The 17,625-nt window shown below is 38.9% G+C and overlaps 1 protein-coding gene across 11 annotated transcripts in view; it reads left to right on the forward strand.

Annotated features, from left to right (window-relative positions):
* The window catches only part of add1 (adducin 1 (alpha)), a 189,815-nt gene that overhangs the window by 139,004 nt on the left and 33,186 nt on the right, over positions 1–17,625 (forward strand). For 7 of the 11 annotated variants that reach the window (XM_072594254.1, XM_072594181.1, XM_072594264.1 and 4 more), the window contains 3 exons: positions 2,951–3,037; positions 17,039–17,128; positions 17,241–17,258. In XM_072594254.1, coding sequence (XP_072450355.1) covers positions 2,951–3,037; positions 17,039–17,128; positions 17,241–17,258 — 195 coding nt within the window. The remainder of the gene's footprint in view (positions 1–2,950; positions 3,038–17,038; positions 17,129–17,240; positions 17,259–17,625) is intronic. The other 4 variants (XM_072594198.1, XM_072594234.1, XM_072594243.1 and 1 more) reach the window with 1 other exon arrangement.

Here is a 17,625-nt window from a genome sequence, read left to right on the forward strand (position 1 = left end):
ATGAACATCTGGATTAAGGAGCTAAAATTCCAATTTAATCATGGAATCCTTCCTAGCTGTAGTTTTTTAGAGTCTAATGACTGATGGCTTGAAATCATTAATCTGTAGATAGTGCTGATGTGACTCTGGTAGAAATAATTTTGTTTTTGAGGTTTACACTTTTGACATAATTGTTTAACACAAACTGTGTATATTCGGAAATCAATTAAATGTGTAACCGCAAGTTTGAAGTCTACAGCTGAAGAACTAGTTGTTGAAAAATAAGGCCTTCGTTATTGTTGTATTTTCTATTTTTGTTCTTTTCAGTGCAAGCTGATTTTCTAAACCAAATCTTGAAACTATTTTAAAAGTTAAAATATTTCTGGAATTTAGATTAATTTCCCTGAGCAATCAGTTGAAATATTGAAGTGCTTCAGAATAAAACAGACATGCAGACATGATATGGTAACCCTTCCCATTAGTTGTTTTGCACACACTGAATATTAAAATTAGTGGTTCAGAATATGAATTTGATGTGAAACGTTTGGTTCAAAATTTTTTTCCATGAATTAGGGGTGGTTTATCTCTGAGCCATTCCTAAGCATTATTTCCACTAAACATCATCCTGAACATATTTAACTAGATGGTTTTTTTTTTGGACTGTGACCTTAAATTGTATTTGTCTTTAAATTTAAATTTATAATCCTAGGTAATTAATAATTTATTGATTTTAATTTGTTTTAAAAAAACGCTCTGACCAAAATTGCTACCATCTCAAATATCACAAGAAAATGTTTTTTAAATTCTAAACCAAGAGAAGTTGGTCACTAAGAATACTACACTTATTAATAATGTCACAGCTCACATTATTCTCTATCAGAGTTGGAATAATCAATGTAGCTTCATGTAGCTGTTATAAACCCTTGTTACAAATAACATTTTATATTGTAAGTGATGCATTGAGTAAGATTTCCAGATCCAAATTTTAAAATTACAGCAAATAATGCGATTGCAGTTTTTCAAATACTCGTGTGTTTTATTTTGAAAGAGCTATTGGTGAGTTCACATGTATGAACATTCTGTTTGGTCTGTCTTGTCCATCTTTAACCAGAAGTTTGGCGTGGTTACAACAGAGTGATGGCTGTATCATAGCCCTGATTGGTTTGCTATCATTTTGTACGTAAGATTTCTTAAGACTAAGTAATCATTTAAAGTTAATTTTTTTTTAATGTCATGTCCTGTTTTTTTTAAAAAAGCAAAAGAGAGGATTTAAAAAAAAATTCTGACTGTTCTAATGTGGTGGTCTCTCTATATAGTATTAGTTGTGGTATTTTTGTTTTGACTGTGTTAAAATTATTTCTGGTGAAAAGGTGCTGTAATTTTTTTGTCAGAAGAATGGTTATGAGTGAGTATTCATCCTTCCATATCCATCCCAGTTTCTCTCCCCACCTTTTTTTGTTTCAGGAATGATGAACATCCAAATTTTTTTTAAACATTTTACATAAATTCTAAATGCATTATTACTGAGAGGAATAAAATAAAAGTCCATGGACTTGAAGCAACTCATGCTTATTCTCTCTGCACATTGTTTATATGCTTGGTGGGTTCTGATCAACTGGTCAAAGCTTCAGTATATGTACATTGAAACCCAGAAGATTGATTGATTGTTACCTGTGTCAGCTGCAAGTTATGATCAACTAGTCAGACCCACTCATTTAAGAAAAAAAGTATGCATGGAGGATTGGATCCAGCCTTTCTTTAAAAAAAATCATTAAGTGCTTAAAGTTTGCTTGTGGTTTTGTTGTGGGGTGGTTTTGAAAAAGTACTTTGAGTGATGAGCAATGCTAGAAATCACTAAATTAAACATGATTACATTGAAAAATCTGGGTTGTTAATTCTAGTGTCCACGTCCAGGTTTTAAAAGATAAATTAGTATTATAGTTTCCAGTAAATGATTTATGCCAGTACAGAACTTTGGTGATGCCCACTCATGATTCTCACATTTAAAAAAAAAATCTCCTTCACCAAGCTTCTGGACTATCGATATCACACTACCACCCCTCCTTTCCCTTTACTGGTCATTTTATGCTTTAATTTTGCTTTTGTGTAAATGTTGCAGAGCAATGAATCAATGATGTATGGGCACATGTTAGCCACTCTTGGTTTTGATACAGTTTCAAGTCCACGAGCTTCCTCTTGCAGTTAAAATTACCTTAATCAGAATGAATTTATCACTTTTTAAAATTTGGTTCTATTGCAAATAAAATTCACTACTTGAAACCCCACATATTAGAGACCTCTAAAGTGTTGCAGCTCTGAGACTAGTTATTAGAAAGCACTTTTTAATCACTATTTAAATAATTTGTTATTTAAATGGATGTACTAAATCCTAATAGCTGGTGGAAAGATATTTTCTTACCCAGCAATAACATCCTTTTAGTTATAGGAGCACATGATAAAATTACCTTTTCAGAATGATTGTTTACAAATAAATATTGCAGGAAAATCTTATTGGTTAGCTATTTTCATTCAGCAAAAAAAATGGTTTAAAACTTAATCCCTTGCTAACAAGGTTTCAAAAGTGCACTCCCCAAAAAATGTATGATTGGTGGGGAGAATTCTTGAATATATTTATACGTATCATGCTTTAACAATTATGCAACCACTGATTTGAGTTCTAATGTCTGGATGATTTTGGCAAACAAACTGCCAACATATTTTAAATTCTAATCTCTGGTGAATACTAGAAGCTTGGACCTTCTTAGTGTAGGGCTGCTATATATGTGTGTGTGTGTGTGTAAAACATAATATGTATAATTGCCAAATCATTGGTTCAATGCTCTTGCTGCAATCCATGTTTACGCACTGAATGTTTTTAGTAAATGCATGAATTATTTCAACACTCTCATGTTGATTAGCCAGTGTAAAGCTGATCTACATACTGACCATATGAAATTCTTAATGTTTATAGTGGATGAAGGATGCTGCTGGCCCAATTCCCAATCAGTTTGTGCCACTAAACACTGACCCACGTGAGTTCAAAGAGATGAGGAATAAGGTAAGACAAGAATACTTAAAGCTAAGCACCACTATAATGCTTTTTTAATGCTGTTGAAGTGATTAGTTCTTGGAGCAGTCCAACATAAAGGGAAATTTGAATTTTGGAAGTTCTATTTATCAATTTTTTTTTAAAAAGAACATCATAATACACCTATTTATTTCATTCTGCCATCCAAGTGGACTGTCTTGGTCTGTTGTCTCAAGCGTTTGTATTTTAAGAAAAACTAGCATTTTGTTTTACGTAGCAAAGATGATTTTAAAAAAAAAGGTTAAGAAAATAAATTTGGCAGAAGTTTTGCACATTTGCCTAACTATCATCTGCAAGAGCCCTTGCAGTAACAAAAACATGAATTCGAAATTGTCTGTTCAAGGTTTGCCTAGAAACTGTCTTTGTTTGCTATCTTTAAGGAAACCATGTTTATGTTTGTGGTGCTGAACCAAACACTGAGCTGAGGAGATATATTTATTTCAAGTTGCAGCAATACATCTCTTCCTTTCCAGATAAGGAAATATGGAAGCCATCACATTCCTGCAGTTCTTTGAACTCTGAGTTCAAACTTCTGGGTCTTGCTATGCTATGCAGTTTGGGCACCTGGGTAATAAAGAAATGCCTACTATAGTCACCGTATCTTTCAAAATTCGAATTTGGTGAGAAGTTACTTAAATTTAAACCGATTTAAGTTTTTCATAAGAACCTCCGTGCGTTCCAGGCGTTTGGTATTTAAAAAAATAGAAATTTTCTATAATACTGACCAGACAACAATCTGCTTTAGCCAATAACAATTATATGAACTTAGAAAATTGGAGCAGAAGTAGTCCATTCGGCTCCTCAAGTCTGATGATCGTGGCTGGTACATTTACATTTTGAATTCCACATTCCCATCAAATCCCAGTGACTCTACATTCCCCTGCCTAACAATTTTTTACCAATATCTTAAAAATATTAAAAATAATTTGGCTTCTGCTGCCTTCTGAGGCGGAGTACGAAAGTTGCACGACCCTTGGAGAGTCATGAAAAGGCAACCTCAATTTTAAAACCATTTCCCTTTGCTCTGATCCACAAGGAAACCTCCTTTCACATATACCTTGTCAAGACAATTCAAGATCTTAGACACTTCAATGAAGTTCACCCCTCACTTTTCTAAATTCCATTGGAGAAAAGCCACAACTCTCCAACCTATTCTTAAAAGACAGTCTACGCATTCCAGGCATTAATCAAGTAAACCACTTCCAATTCATTTCCATCCTCCTTTTAGAAGGAGATCAATGCCAGGTACAGATTTCGGAATATGATCTCACCAATGTCCTATATAAGCATTGCATTCTTATGTTAGCATTGTAGGAACTTCAGCTTTTTTTTTCATTGACTGTTGGGATATGGGTGTCACTGGCTGGGTCAGCATTTATTGCCCATCCCTCATTGCCCTTGAAAATATGATGCTGAATTGCCCCCTTGAACTGCTGGAATCCCATGTGCTATAGGTAGGGCCACAATGCCATAGGGAGAATATTCCAGGATTTTGACCCAGTGACCCTGAAGGAACAGTGGTATATTTCCAAGTCAGGATGGTGAGTGGCTTGGAAGGGAACTTGCAGTTGGTGCTGTCTCCTTGTATCTGCTGTCCATATTCTTCAAGATGGAAGTGGTTTTAGACTTGGAAGCAGCTGTCTAACGATCTTTTAGTGATTTTCTGCAGTGTGTCTTGTAGGTAGTACACACTGCTGCTACTGAGTATCAGTGGCGGTGGGAAAAGATGTTTGTGTATTGTGGATGTGGAGTACATGTGGATGTGTTGCCAATTAAGTGAGCTGCTTTGTCCTGCGGTGTTAGGTTTCTGGTCAATGGTGAACTCCAGGATGATAGTTGGAGTTTCAGTGATGGTAATAGCATTTGAATATCATGGGGCGGTGGTTAGATTGTCTCTCGTTGCCTGTGAATGTCACTTGTTAGCCCAAGCCTGGGTATTGTCAAGGTCCTTCTGTATTTAAACATGGACTGCTTCAGTATCTGAGGAGTTGTGAATGGTGGTGAACATTGTGCAATCATTGGCAAACATCCCACTTCTGACCTTTATCATGGAGGATCTCATTGATGAAGCAGCTGAAGATGGTTGTGTCTAGGAATCTTCCCCGAGGAACTGCTGCAAAGATGTTCTAGAGCTGAAATGACCAACCAGTAACTACAACCATCTTCTCAACATCTTCTGACTCCAAACAGTGGTGGGTTTGCCCCTGATCCTTGATGTCACACTTGGTCAAATGCAACCTTCATGTCAAGCATTGTCACTGACCCCTCACATTTAGAATTTAACTCTTATCCATGTTTAAACCAAGGCTTTAATGAGGCCAGGAGCTGAGTGGCCCTAACAGAACCCAAACTGAGCAGATTATTGTAAAGAAGGACTTGAGAAACCACTTTTACTGATGATCAAGAGTAAACTGATTATTGGCCAAGTTAAATTTGTGCTGCGTTTTGTATAGAGGACATACCTGGGCAAATGCCCACACTGTCAGATTTGCCAGTGCTATAGTTATGTTGGCACAGCTTGCCTAGGAGTGTGGAAGGTTCAGGGATACAAGCCTTCAGCACTATTGACAGAATGTTGTTGGGGCCCATAACCTTGCAGTATTCAGCGCCTTCAACCATTTCTTTATATCATGTGGAGTGAATCAAGTTGGCAGAAGACTGGCATCTGTGATGCTGTGGACCACTGGAGGAGGCTGAGCTGGATTATCCACTCAGCATTCTGGCTGAAGATTATGAATGCTTCAGCCTTATCTTTTGCACTGATGTGTTGGGTTCTTCCTTCATTGAGGATGGGGTATTTGTGGACCTGCCTCCTTGAGTGAGTTGTTTAATTGTCCACCACCGTTCACAATTGAATGTGCCAGGACTGCAGGGCTAAGATCTGATCCATTGGTTATGGGATTGCTTGGCTCTGTCTATCACTTGCTACTTGTGATGTTTGGCATGCAAGTAGTCATATTTTTATAGCTTCACCAGTTTCTCACCTTGTTTTAGGTTTACCTGATGTTGCTCCTGGCATGCCCTTCTGCACTCTCCTTTGATCCCCTGGCTTGATGGTGATGGTTGAGTAGGGAGTTTGCCAGATAAGAAAATTGCAGATTTTGTTAGAGTATAATTCTGCTGCTGTTGATGGCCTACAGTGCCTCATGATACTGAATCTTGAGTTGCTAGATCTGTTCAACATTTGTCCCACTTAACATGGTGATTGTATCATGTGGCACTATGGAAGGTATTCTCAACATGAAGGTGGAAATCTGTCTCCAAAAGCAGTATGCATCAGTCAGTCATATCAGTATTGTTATGGATAGAAGCAACAAGTAGTGATATGGGGTAGGTACTCATTGGCAGGATGTGACTAGTGGTATCCTGCAAGGATCTGTGTTAAGACCTCAATTATTCACATTATTTATTCACTGCTTGGATAATGGCACCGAAATTCATATATCCAAATGTGTTGATGACACACAAGTTAGGGAGTATTGTAGACAGTGATAGCATAAACTTACAAAGAGATATTGATCAACTAGGTGAACGGGCAAAACTGTGGCAGATAGATTTCAAGGTAGGCATGTGTGAGGTTATCCATTTTAGACTGAAAAATTATAGATCGGGGTACTTTGTAGATGGTATGAAGTTAAATACAGTGGATGCCCAAAGAGACTTGGGGATTCAGGTGGCTAGATCTTTAAAATGCCACAAACAGGTGCAGAAAATAATCAAGGCATCTAATGCAATACTGGCCTTTAAATCTAGATGTTAAGTTTATTTAGTCCTTGTCCCCCATCCCCTCAATTTTTTTTGGGACTTGTAGCAAGCTATTCTCCTTTTTCTGCTGTAAATACTGAGGCAAAGTAATTATTCAACATGTCTGTCATTTCCTCATAGTCATTGACAATATCCCCTCTTTCAGTCTTGAACAGGCCAACATTGTTCCTGAGCAATTGCCACCCCTTCATGTGTCTAAAATTTCTTATTGATTTTAATGTCCTTTGCAATTTTCTTGTCATAACCCTTTTAGTACCTCTTGTGAACTGCTCATGGCCCTTTGCTGGTCTTTGTATCCCTCCTATTTGGAAGGATACAATGTTTTTGCAGTTTAAGTCCTTTTTTCTCATGCTGTCCCCTATCTCTTTAATTGTCCATGATTTTATTTTTTGTGGAATTTTTCCCTCTGATATAAACTGGCTCAATGTTACATTAAATGTTTCTTTAAGTATCCTCCACTGTTCTTCAGTTGTTTTTATCTGTTAGCAGATTTTCCCCAGTTTAACTGTGGACAGTTTCTGTCTCATCTCATTAGAATCCATAATGTGCTCCTTGCTTCCTTTCACACCATTGGATGGAAACCTTCATGTTCTGGGGATTTGTCACTCTTTAGTTCCATTAATTTATTCATTAAGGGGTATAAAGACACAGAAGCTATGTGCTCTAGAAGTTTGGCTCTAGAGAGTTTACACAAATACACCTGTTTTCTCTGGAATTTAGAAGTTTTAAGGGGTGATATGATCAAAGTCTTTAAGATAATAGTAGGAAAAGGCAGGGGTAGATAAAGATAAATTATTTCAAATGGTTGGGCATTCTAGTACTAGAGGGCATAGTGGTATTATTGCTGAACTGTTAATCCAAGGACCCAAATTATGTTCTGGGGACCTGGGTTTGAATCCCAACTTCGCAGATGGTGGAATTTAAATTAAATTAAATTCTGGAATTAAGAGTCGAATGATGACCATGGAACTATTGTCAATTGTCAGAAAAGTCTCCTGTGGTTCGCTCATGTGCATTAGGGAAGAAAACTGCTGTCCTTGCTTGTCTGACCTATGTGTGACTCCAGATCCACAACAAAGTAGTTGACCCTTAACTGCCCTTTGGGCAATAAGGGATGGGCACTAAATGCTGGCCTAACCAGCGATGCCCTCATCCTGTGAATGAATAATATATTTTTAAAAATTCAGGGAGACTGTTCAGGAGAGATGTTAAGAGCACTTCTACACAGTAGGAGAGGTTTGGAACTCTTTTTCTTTCACAAACAGCAGTTGATGCTGGATTAGTTGTCAATTTTAAATGAGTTAATTTTCTGTTAAACAAAGGTATTAAGGAAGATGAGTGAAAGGTAAGTATATGGAGTTGGGCCACAAATCAGGCACCATCACATTGAACAGTGGAAAAGGCTTGAGGGGCTGAATGAGTCTACTGTTGTTCCCCTCATAATAAAGTGCCCCATTAAATGCTTTGATTACATGCTCAACCTTGGTTGCTAACCTTTTGAGAGAGAGAGAAGTTTGTAACCTCTTTCGCCCACAGGTGAGGTCCAGAAGACTGAAGAATAGCTAACATTCTTCCTTTAAGAATGGCAACAGGGTTAATCTAGGAAATAATAGGCCAGTGAGCCTTACGTCAGTGGTATGGAACTTATTAGAGAAAATTCTTAGGGGCAGGATTTACTCTTATTTGGAAAATAATGGACTTGTTAAAGGCAGTCATCATGGCTTTGTGCAGGAGTGGTCTTGAGGTTTTGAGGATGTAACAAAGATGATCGAGGTTGACACAGTGAATGTTGTCAAGGTGGATGTTACTAAAGCACTTGACAAGTCTGTCATGATAGGCTGGTCCAGAAGATTAGGTCACATGGAATCTACAATGAGTGGTAAATTGGATACAAAATTGACTTCCTCATAGAACACAAAGGGTAGTTGTGGAGGGGTGTTTTGCTGACTGAAGGTCTGAGGCCAGTGAGTTCTATGAAAATGTAGGTGGTCTGATTAGTAAGTTTGCTGATTACTTGAAATTTGGTGGAGTTATGGGCAGTGAGGAAGGTTATCAAGAGGTTTTAGGTGAGATGGGGAAAGATTTAAAAGGGATCTAAGGGGCAACTTTTTCATGCAGAGGGTGGTGTGTGTGTGTGTGTGTGTGTGTGGCATGAGGTGCCAAAGGAAGTGGTAGAGGCTGGTGCAATTACAACATTTAAACGGCATCTGGATAGGTATATGAATAGGAAGGGTTTAGAGGGATTTGGGCCAAATGCTAGCAAATGGGTCTAGCTTTCTCTAGGATGTCTGGTCAGCATGAGTGAGTTGACCGAAGGGTCTGTTTCAGTGTTGTACATCTCTATAACTCTGTGATACAACAGGATATAGATCAGTTGGAAAGTTAGGTAAAGAAATGGCAGATGAAGTTTTATCCTGATGAACGTGTAGTGATGCATTTTGGACAGCTCCTGCAAGAGGAAAGTGTACAATAAATGGCAGGACCCTTAGGAGCATTAATATACAAAGGGATTTTGGGGTGCAGGTTCATAGCTCCCTGAAAGTAGCAACATAAGTGGGTAAGGTGGTAACAAAGGCTATTTGTCTCCATTGGTCAAGACATTGACAGTTAAAGTTGAGAGTTAAAGTTGGCAAGTCATTTTGCAGCTCTATAAAGCTCTAATTAGGCCATATTTGGAGTATTGTGTGCAGTTCCAGTTGCCACACTATAGGAAGGATGTGAAGGCTTTGGAGAGAGTGCAAAAGTGGTTTACCAGGATGTTGCCTAGATTGGAGTTTATCCAACCTCCTCTTTTAACTAATAAAGTTGGATTGTTTTTGCTAGAGTGTCCGAGGCTGAAGAGTGACTTGATAAAAGTATATAAAATTGAGAGGCATGAATAGGGCGGTTAGTCGGAGTCTTTTTCCCAGCGTGGAAATTTAGGAGGCATGGGTTTAAGATAAAAGGACGAAAGCTGAAAGGAAATGTGTTTTTTTTTTGTCAAGCCTATTAAGAATCTGTGTGTTTCAATGAGATTACCTCTCATTTCTTTTAAACTACGATGTGTAGAGTTCCAGCCTGTTTAGCCTTTGTTCATAAGACAATCCCTCCATACTGGGGTCATGCTAGCGAGCCTTCTCTGAATTGCCTCCAATGAACTTGTATCTTCCCTTAAATAAAGAGACCAAAGCTGCTTACAGTACAATGGCTATGGTCTCACCAGCACCTTGTACAGTTGGAGTAAGGCTTCTCTTATACTCCAGCTCCCTTGAAATCAGGGCTGACATTCCTTTAATCTTCTTGATTACCTGCTGCACCTGTGATAGCTTTGTGTTTTGTGTACAAGTATTCTAAATTCCTTTGTGTTGGAACTTTCTGTAGATTTTGTTTAATTAAATAATAGTGTTCTCCTTTCCAAAATAGCAACTTCACATTTTCTGATACTATACTCAGTTTGCCCGCTTATTTAATCTGTTAATATTTCATTGTAACCTGTTTATATCACTCCCACAACTTGCCTTTCCACTTGCTTTTGTGTTGTCTGCAAATTGGGCTATGGTACATTTGTTTTCTTTCTCTGGGTGATTAATAAAAATTGTAAACTGTGTACAGGAACATTGGCCACAGTGCACTTCAGGCATCCTAATGGTCTAGCTCCACGTTACCCTGTACTGGTGCCAGGGGCTGATGAACTGGACTGAAAATTTGTTGCTGGAAAAGTGCAGCAGGTCAGACAGCATCCAAGGAACAGGAGAATCGACGTTTCGAGCATAAGCCCTTCTTCAGGGCTTATGCCTGAAACGTCGATTCTCCTGTTCCTTGGATGCTGCCTGACCTGCGCTTTTCCAGCAACACATTTTCAGCTCTGATCTCCAGCATCTGCAGTCCTCACTTTCTCTTCGCTGATGAACTGGAATCCACTTCTCCCATAGCCAGTCTTTGTATTCTAATTTTATGCATCATACTCCAATTTGCATGCAACTTGAATAATCCAGTGATTATAAATTTGTGGTTCTGCTTTGTAATTTTTTAATCTAGTTCTACATTCTCTGAAGAACCACATTCTAGACCTCCTATGTCACTGAACTCCTATATGCAATGACCACTGGATCCTCCAACTGCAGGTTCATTTCCAGCCTAGACAAATGCTCTAAACTCTGGCATTGGGTAGGAAACACAAGTAGTTAGACTGCCTTTTTTTTTGCTGCAGAGAACAATCTCAATCTCCCTTATTATATACCATCACCTCTATACTCTCTCCCATTTACACCCTCACCTCCTCTCCATTTCCCTCTCCTTCCCTACTCTTTCTCCCTCCTCCCCTTTCTCTCTTCTTGGGATCAGTGATTACTTTCTAATGTTCTAGGTCGTGAGGTGCCTAAATCATCCAATACTAGATCCAACAACCCTGTAACAGGTGGGGCAAATGCTGTTCTCAGAATACGGCAGGTGGAATATTAGAGTTTTTGTATGCTCCATCTTTTGTTTCCTCTTGTCTTCAATCTGGCCTCCTTTTGAGATGCTCAAAACACTTGGCAGCTTCGAGGCATGTTTCTCCTCCAGTTTGGTGGTATCTGGCTGGAGGTTCCCATGAATCAGTGAGAATATTGAATAATTTTGCAAGTATTTTTGCCTACTCCTGGCCCTATTTTGTATGCTTCCATTTGGGGAGGCATCACTGGCTACTGTGCCTATGTCTCCAACTCAAATGGGGAGCCAGAAACACACTGCACTGTGGAGTGGTGTGAGCAGGCTATAAAGACAGTTTGTTTTCTGGATATTTATGCTTTTGTTTTATGAATGCATTGGCCATAGTTTGGAGATCGGATTGAAGTGTGCCCGCTTGGAAGCATCATCTGTTCGCTGCAGCTTGTGCCAGAAGTAAGGAGAGTGTTGATTCTGGACTGGAAATGTCACCGGTTGAACAATTTCCTGCTTGTCCTGTACATTAGCTCCACATTAGGGAAGCTTCAGCTTTTCAGAATATCTATTTCCTGTCCTTTCCTTGTGTCCTTTGTAAACACTTACATAATTTGCTTTTAATTTATCTTATCTCTGGTGTCTCACTACCTAATTGTAAATTATTCCATTTTCCAGTATTTCATTTCTTCTAACTTCAGTTCTTGTTCTTGATACAATACTGAATCTGTGATTGAATATGCTATGGGTTCGCAAATCAATAGAAATCATTTTAGTTATCCACTCAAAAGATTTTTTAATTATAAGTGCCTCCATTACATTCTTTCAACTATTGTTACGCTGGAGGAAACGTGGAACATAGAACATTACAGCGCAGTACAGGCCCTTCGGCCCTCGATGTTGTGCCGCCCTGTCATACTAATCTGAAGCCCATCCCACCTACACTATTCCATGTACGTCCATATGCCTGTCCAATGACGACTTAAATGCACTTAAACTTGGCGAATCTACTACCGATGCAGGCAAAGCATTCCATACCCTTACTACTGAGTAAAGAAACTACCTCTGACATCTGTCTTATACCTATCTCCCTTCACTTTTTCAAGTTGTCCCCTCGTATTTGCCGAACCATACTTGGAAAAAAGGCTCTCCTTGTCCACCCTATCTAACCCTCTGATTATCTTGTATGTCTTTATTAAGTCAGCGCTCAACCTCCTCTCTAACGAGAGCAGCCTCAAGGCCCTCAGCCTTTCCTCGTAAGACCTTCCTTCCATACCAGGCAACATCCTAGTAAATCTCCTCTGCACCCTTTTCCAAAGCTTCCACATCCTTCTTATAATGCGGTGACCAGTACTATGCACAATACTCCCAAGTGTAGCTGTACCAGAGCTTTGTACAGTTACAGCATAACTTCCTGGTTCCGGAACTCAATCCCTCCTTTAATAAAGGCCAAAACAGTGTATGCCTTCTTTAACAACCCTGTCAATCTGGGTGGCAACTTTCCGGGATCTGTGTACATGGACACAGAGATCTCTCTGCTCATCTGCACTCCCAAGAATCCTACCATTAGCCCAATACTTTGCATTCTGATTACTCCAGCCAAAGTGTATCACTTCACACTTGTCCACATTAAACTCCATTTGCCACCTCTCAGCCCAGCTCTATCTATGTCTCTCTGCAAGCTACTACATCCTTCGTCACTATCCACAACTCCACCGACCTTAATGTCGTCTGTAAATTTACTAACCCACCCTTCTAAGCCCTCATCCAGGTCATTTATAAAAATGACGAACAGCAGCGGACCCAACACTGACCCTTGCAGTACACCACTGGTAACTGGACACCAAGATGAACATGTTCCATCGACTACAACCCTCTAATTGGCTTGCTGAAAGAAAATACTGATCCAAACTGCTATGTCTCCCACAATCCCATTACTCCGCATTTTGTATAATAGCCTGTGGGGAACCTTATCGTACACCTTGCTGAAATCCATATACACCACGTCAACCGCTTTAGTCTCATCTACCTGTTTGGTCACTTTGTCAAAAAACTCAATAAGATTCGTTAGGCAGGATCTACCCTTCACAAAACTGTGCTGACTGTCTCTGATCAGATTATTCTTGTCTAGATGATTATAAATCCTATCTCTTATAACCTTTTCCAACACTTTACCAACAACTGAAGTGAGACTCACTGGTCTGTAATTACCACGGTTGTCTCTACTTCCTTTTTTGAACAAGGGAACCACATTTGCTATCCTCCAGTCCTCAGGCACGATTCCTATAGACAATGATGATTTGAAGATCAATGCCAAAGGCTCTGCAATCTCTTCCCTTGCTTCCCAGAGGATCCGAGGATAGATCCCATTCCTCCCAGGGGACTTGTCTATTTTCACACTGCAGTATTTCTAATACCTCTTCCTTGTGAACCTCAATCTCTTCTAGTCTAGATGCAAGTAACTCTGTATCGCCAACATTTTCATTTTCTATAGTGAACACTGTCGAAAGATATTTATTTAGTGCTACCCCTATCTCCTCTGACTCCACACACAACTTCCCACTATTATCCTTGACTGGCTGTAATTTAACTCTCCTCATTCTTTTATTCCTGACATACCTATGGAAAGCCTTAGAGTTAACCCTGATCCTATCCGCCAACAACTTCTCATGTCTCCTCCTGGCTCTTCTGAGCTCTCTCTTTAGGTCTTTCTTGACTTCCTTGTAACCCTCAAACGCCCTAACGGAGTTTTCACATTTTGTCCTTACATAAGCCGCCGCCTTCTTCTTGACCAGGGATTCCACTTCCTTAGTAAACCACTAGTTCTTAAAATGCTTTGGACCTTGATTATTCCTACCCTTTAAATCATGGGTCAGTCAAGTAGCACTTGTCTCTGGTTCAGGGGTTTCTCAGCTTATTTCCAGAGGCTTGATCATCAGCCTTGATTTTCTGCTCTGAAGCAAAACTGGGATTTGCTGAACGGTCAGGTACCTTCTGTCAGATGTAATCTTAAGCCAAGTCTCTCTCTTCACCTCAGACGGACCTGAAAGATGGCATGGCACTGTTTTGAATAAAAGTTATCCCCAATGTTCTTGTTACTATTTATCCCTCAGTCAGTGGGCTTGATTGTACATACTCTTCCAGGTGTGTTTTCAGCAAGAAGGTATACTTTTTCAAAAACAAAAGCAGATACCCATACTGCCCCATCCCACTCACCCCAAGCCGAGCTCCAAAATACAGAGGTAATTGGCAAAAATGTTGCCAAAATCAGCACCCTACCCAGTATATGTAAGAAAGTGTCAGTTGAGCTTACCCTGCCCATGTTGTAAAACAGTTGGTGTGGCAGATGGGCAGGAACATTCAGCCCTTTTTCTCCTACATATTTTTGCAAGAAAAGGTTACTAACTCCAGAGGGTGTCTCTGTGCATTGGGCCACAGCTGCAGAAGATAATATTCCCTGTTTTCCTCACATCGGCTTTAGCACTCAAGCCCCCATCCCATAGCATTCTCAGCTCCACCCCAATCCAAACCTGCCTACCCAATAACATTCCAAAGCTCCTTAACTCTCAACTCTCAAACAATTCTGCATGTTTTCACTGGAACATTGTCTAGTCATTAGCATGTTGTTGTTCAGGGAGCCAGCTATTTGCAAAATGTTTGCCACATTTTCCATATTACAACAGTGATGGTCTTCGTAAGACTTCCATGAATCCATTCAGTGCTTTGAAATGATCTGTGGCCATGGAAGAGGGTTTATAAATGCTCATCTTTTTGTTTCTACATTGTAGCTCTCATAGTGCTCCACCTGTTATATAAATATCAACAACTTGTACAAAATATTTATATTAATATTAAAACCCTATGATTTCTTGTTTGGAAAATTCTTTACACATACTTCTTATCTAATATAGTCTGAAAGAATGCCTGAGACCTAATGGGAAAAGGCATCAGAGGATGCATATGTTAGTTGGATTTGAATTGATTGTAAAAGCATGGGGAGCTAGTAATCAGTGGAGTGAGTGTTTGAGTTGGCTGACTGAAGTAAAGCTTTTGCATGAAAATGGGGACTTGAATTCCATTTATATGCTGTTATCTTTTTGGAGTATAACACTTTTACTTTATTAATAAAATCCATTTGTACCTCTAAATCTCTCTTAGACCATAAGATAGTGAGCAGAATGGGGCTATTCAGCCAACTGAGTCTCCTCCACAATTTGAACAAGGCTGATATCTTTCTGAACCTTTCTTGCCTTTTGCCCATAATCCTTGATTCTCTTGTTGCTCGCTCTTAGCTTATTCTCTCCCCAAAATTTATGGGAATACACGTAGGCCATTCAGCCAGTTGAGCTTGCCCTATCAATTTGTCTTGATGGTACACAATGACTGAGCTTCCATAATAATCTGAAGTAGAAAATTCCAAAGATTCAACGCCATCTGAGTGAGGACATTCCTCCTCGTTTCAATCTTCTCTTTTATATTGAGATTTTATGCCCTAGTTCTACAGTCACTACTCCATAGCAGCATCCTTTCTCTATCCACCCTATCATGGCCTGCAAAAATTTTGAAGGTTTCAATGTGATTACCCTTCATTCTTTGGAACTGCAAGGGATACAGATACGGTTCTCTCAATCTCTCCTTTTAAAGCAATGCTGCCATCCCACGGATTAATCTTGTGATCGACTGTTGCATACCCTTTACTAACTCTATTGGACTGCCCATTTTAGACTCCACTGATTTTGTTTTTTCATGTCTTGTAGGTGGTTGTATCTATATTTCGAGTTGAAAATTCCTAACAATTTAAAGACAGTAGTTACAAATAACATATGTTATACTGTGCTTTATGGTCATCTACTGTCAAAATCCTTACCCACACTTTGTTAGTTTGGAGTTTCAAGGTTTCCAACATACTCCTAGCCAGCATTTGTCTTTTGATGTTTCATAAACTTGAACCCTCTAAAACTCTGTTTTCTGTACTCCCACTAATTTCAACTCTGCCATCATGTTTTAAAATTCCTTTTTTTTAATTTGCAGTTGCCCATAACACTCCCCTCTCATTTTTGTAATTTTAGTCTGTACTCATCTGATTCGTCTCGAGCTTCCCTGATTTTGAATTGTTCCATCATTGGTGGCTATGCCTCCCACGACTGATGCTCTAAAGTATAGATTTCTCCCCTCTGACCTTTTTGGTATGGCAGCACCAGAACATCCAGATCTGATAAAATAATAAAATATTATGCTGGAAGAGTCCAGAACAGAAAGGTATAATATTGAAGTTGGAACCAAGTTATTTAATAACGAAATATATGGAGTAATGGCAAGTAGATGGAGTTGATTTACATATCAGCCATGACCTAGCTGAATAGTGAAACAGATTCAAGGAGCTGTTTGACTCGCTCCTCTTCCTTCATTTTTAATCCTACTGAATATCTGCAAGCATGTGTATTCTTTCAGTTCAGAACGGCACCTTTGTTGGAGAATCGTAGTAGGAAAATAAATAAATGTCTATGCAATTGTGAAATTATGTTGTGCCTTTTTCTGGCTTTACAAAAGTATTTTTCATAAATGAGGTTACATTGCAATTCCTATGGTTAATTATGAACAATTTTGACATTTTAGTAATTCCCAACTGTAGATGGTTCACTCTTCTTATGAAAAGACCTACTGAAGGGTAAAATTGTACCTCTTGGTAAACAAATCAAAAGGGCGCATAGTAATGTGTTGCTCAGAATGTGCTGAGCAGATAAATCTTTGTCCTCATTCATAAAAGGAAAAATAATTTTTTTCCTTCCTTCATTTTTCTCCCCTTAGATTCGAGAACAAAATTTACAAGATATAAAGACCGCAGGTCCTCAATCTCAATTACTATGTGGTGTTGTACTGGATAGATCCTTTGCTCAGGTGAGAATATAATGTTACAGAAAAGAAAATATTCTGCACTGCTTGTCATCTAGTTTGTCTATCTGTCACTAATTTCCCTAACGTTTTGCAAACACTGTTCTTCAAATGGCAGAATTTATCTATGTGGGAGGTAAGTACTAGTGATAACTCTATTGTTTAATATGCAAAATATTCAAGCAATAATGCAGATATGGCGGCACAAAAACAATACTGACAGTTGAGCAATAGCATGCTATTCAGAGCATCTGCAAACCATTGCTGAATGTAGCCATCTTTGCATGTCTTGTGTACTTCCAGATATAATGCTGTTACACATTTGTAAGCATGCTGAGTATACTGGTCAGGCTTTCAGAACCTCATTAAACTGGTACCACTTTGCTTGAAATATAGTTCAGAGCTTAAGTTCTTGGGCCTGTGATAATGATCATAATGTTAAAAAAATGGTTTTGTCAATCAAAATAGCAAAGCATCTGAAAATTAAATGAGAGTAAACTGCA

Source organism: Chiloscyllium punctatum, chromosome 2 (assembly GCF_047496795.1).
Source record: "Chiloscyllium punctatum isolate Juve2018m chromosome 2, sChiPun1.3, whole genome shotgun sequence".
Classification (NCBI taxonomy): Eukaryota; Metazoa; Chordata; class Chondrichthyes; order Orectolobiformes; family Hemiscylliidae; genus Chiloscyllium; species Chiloscyllium punctatum.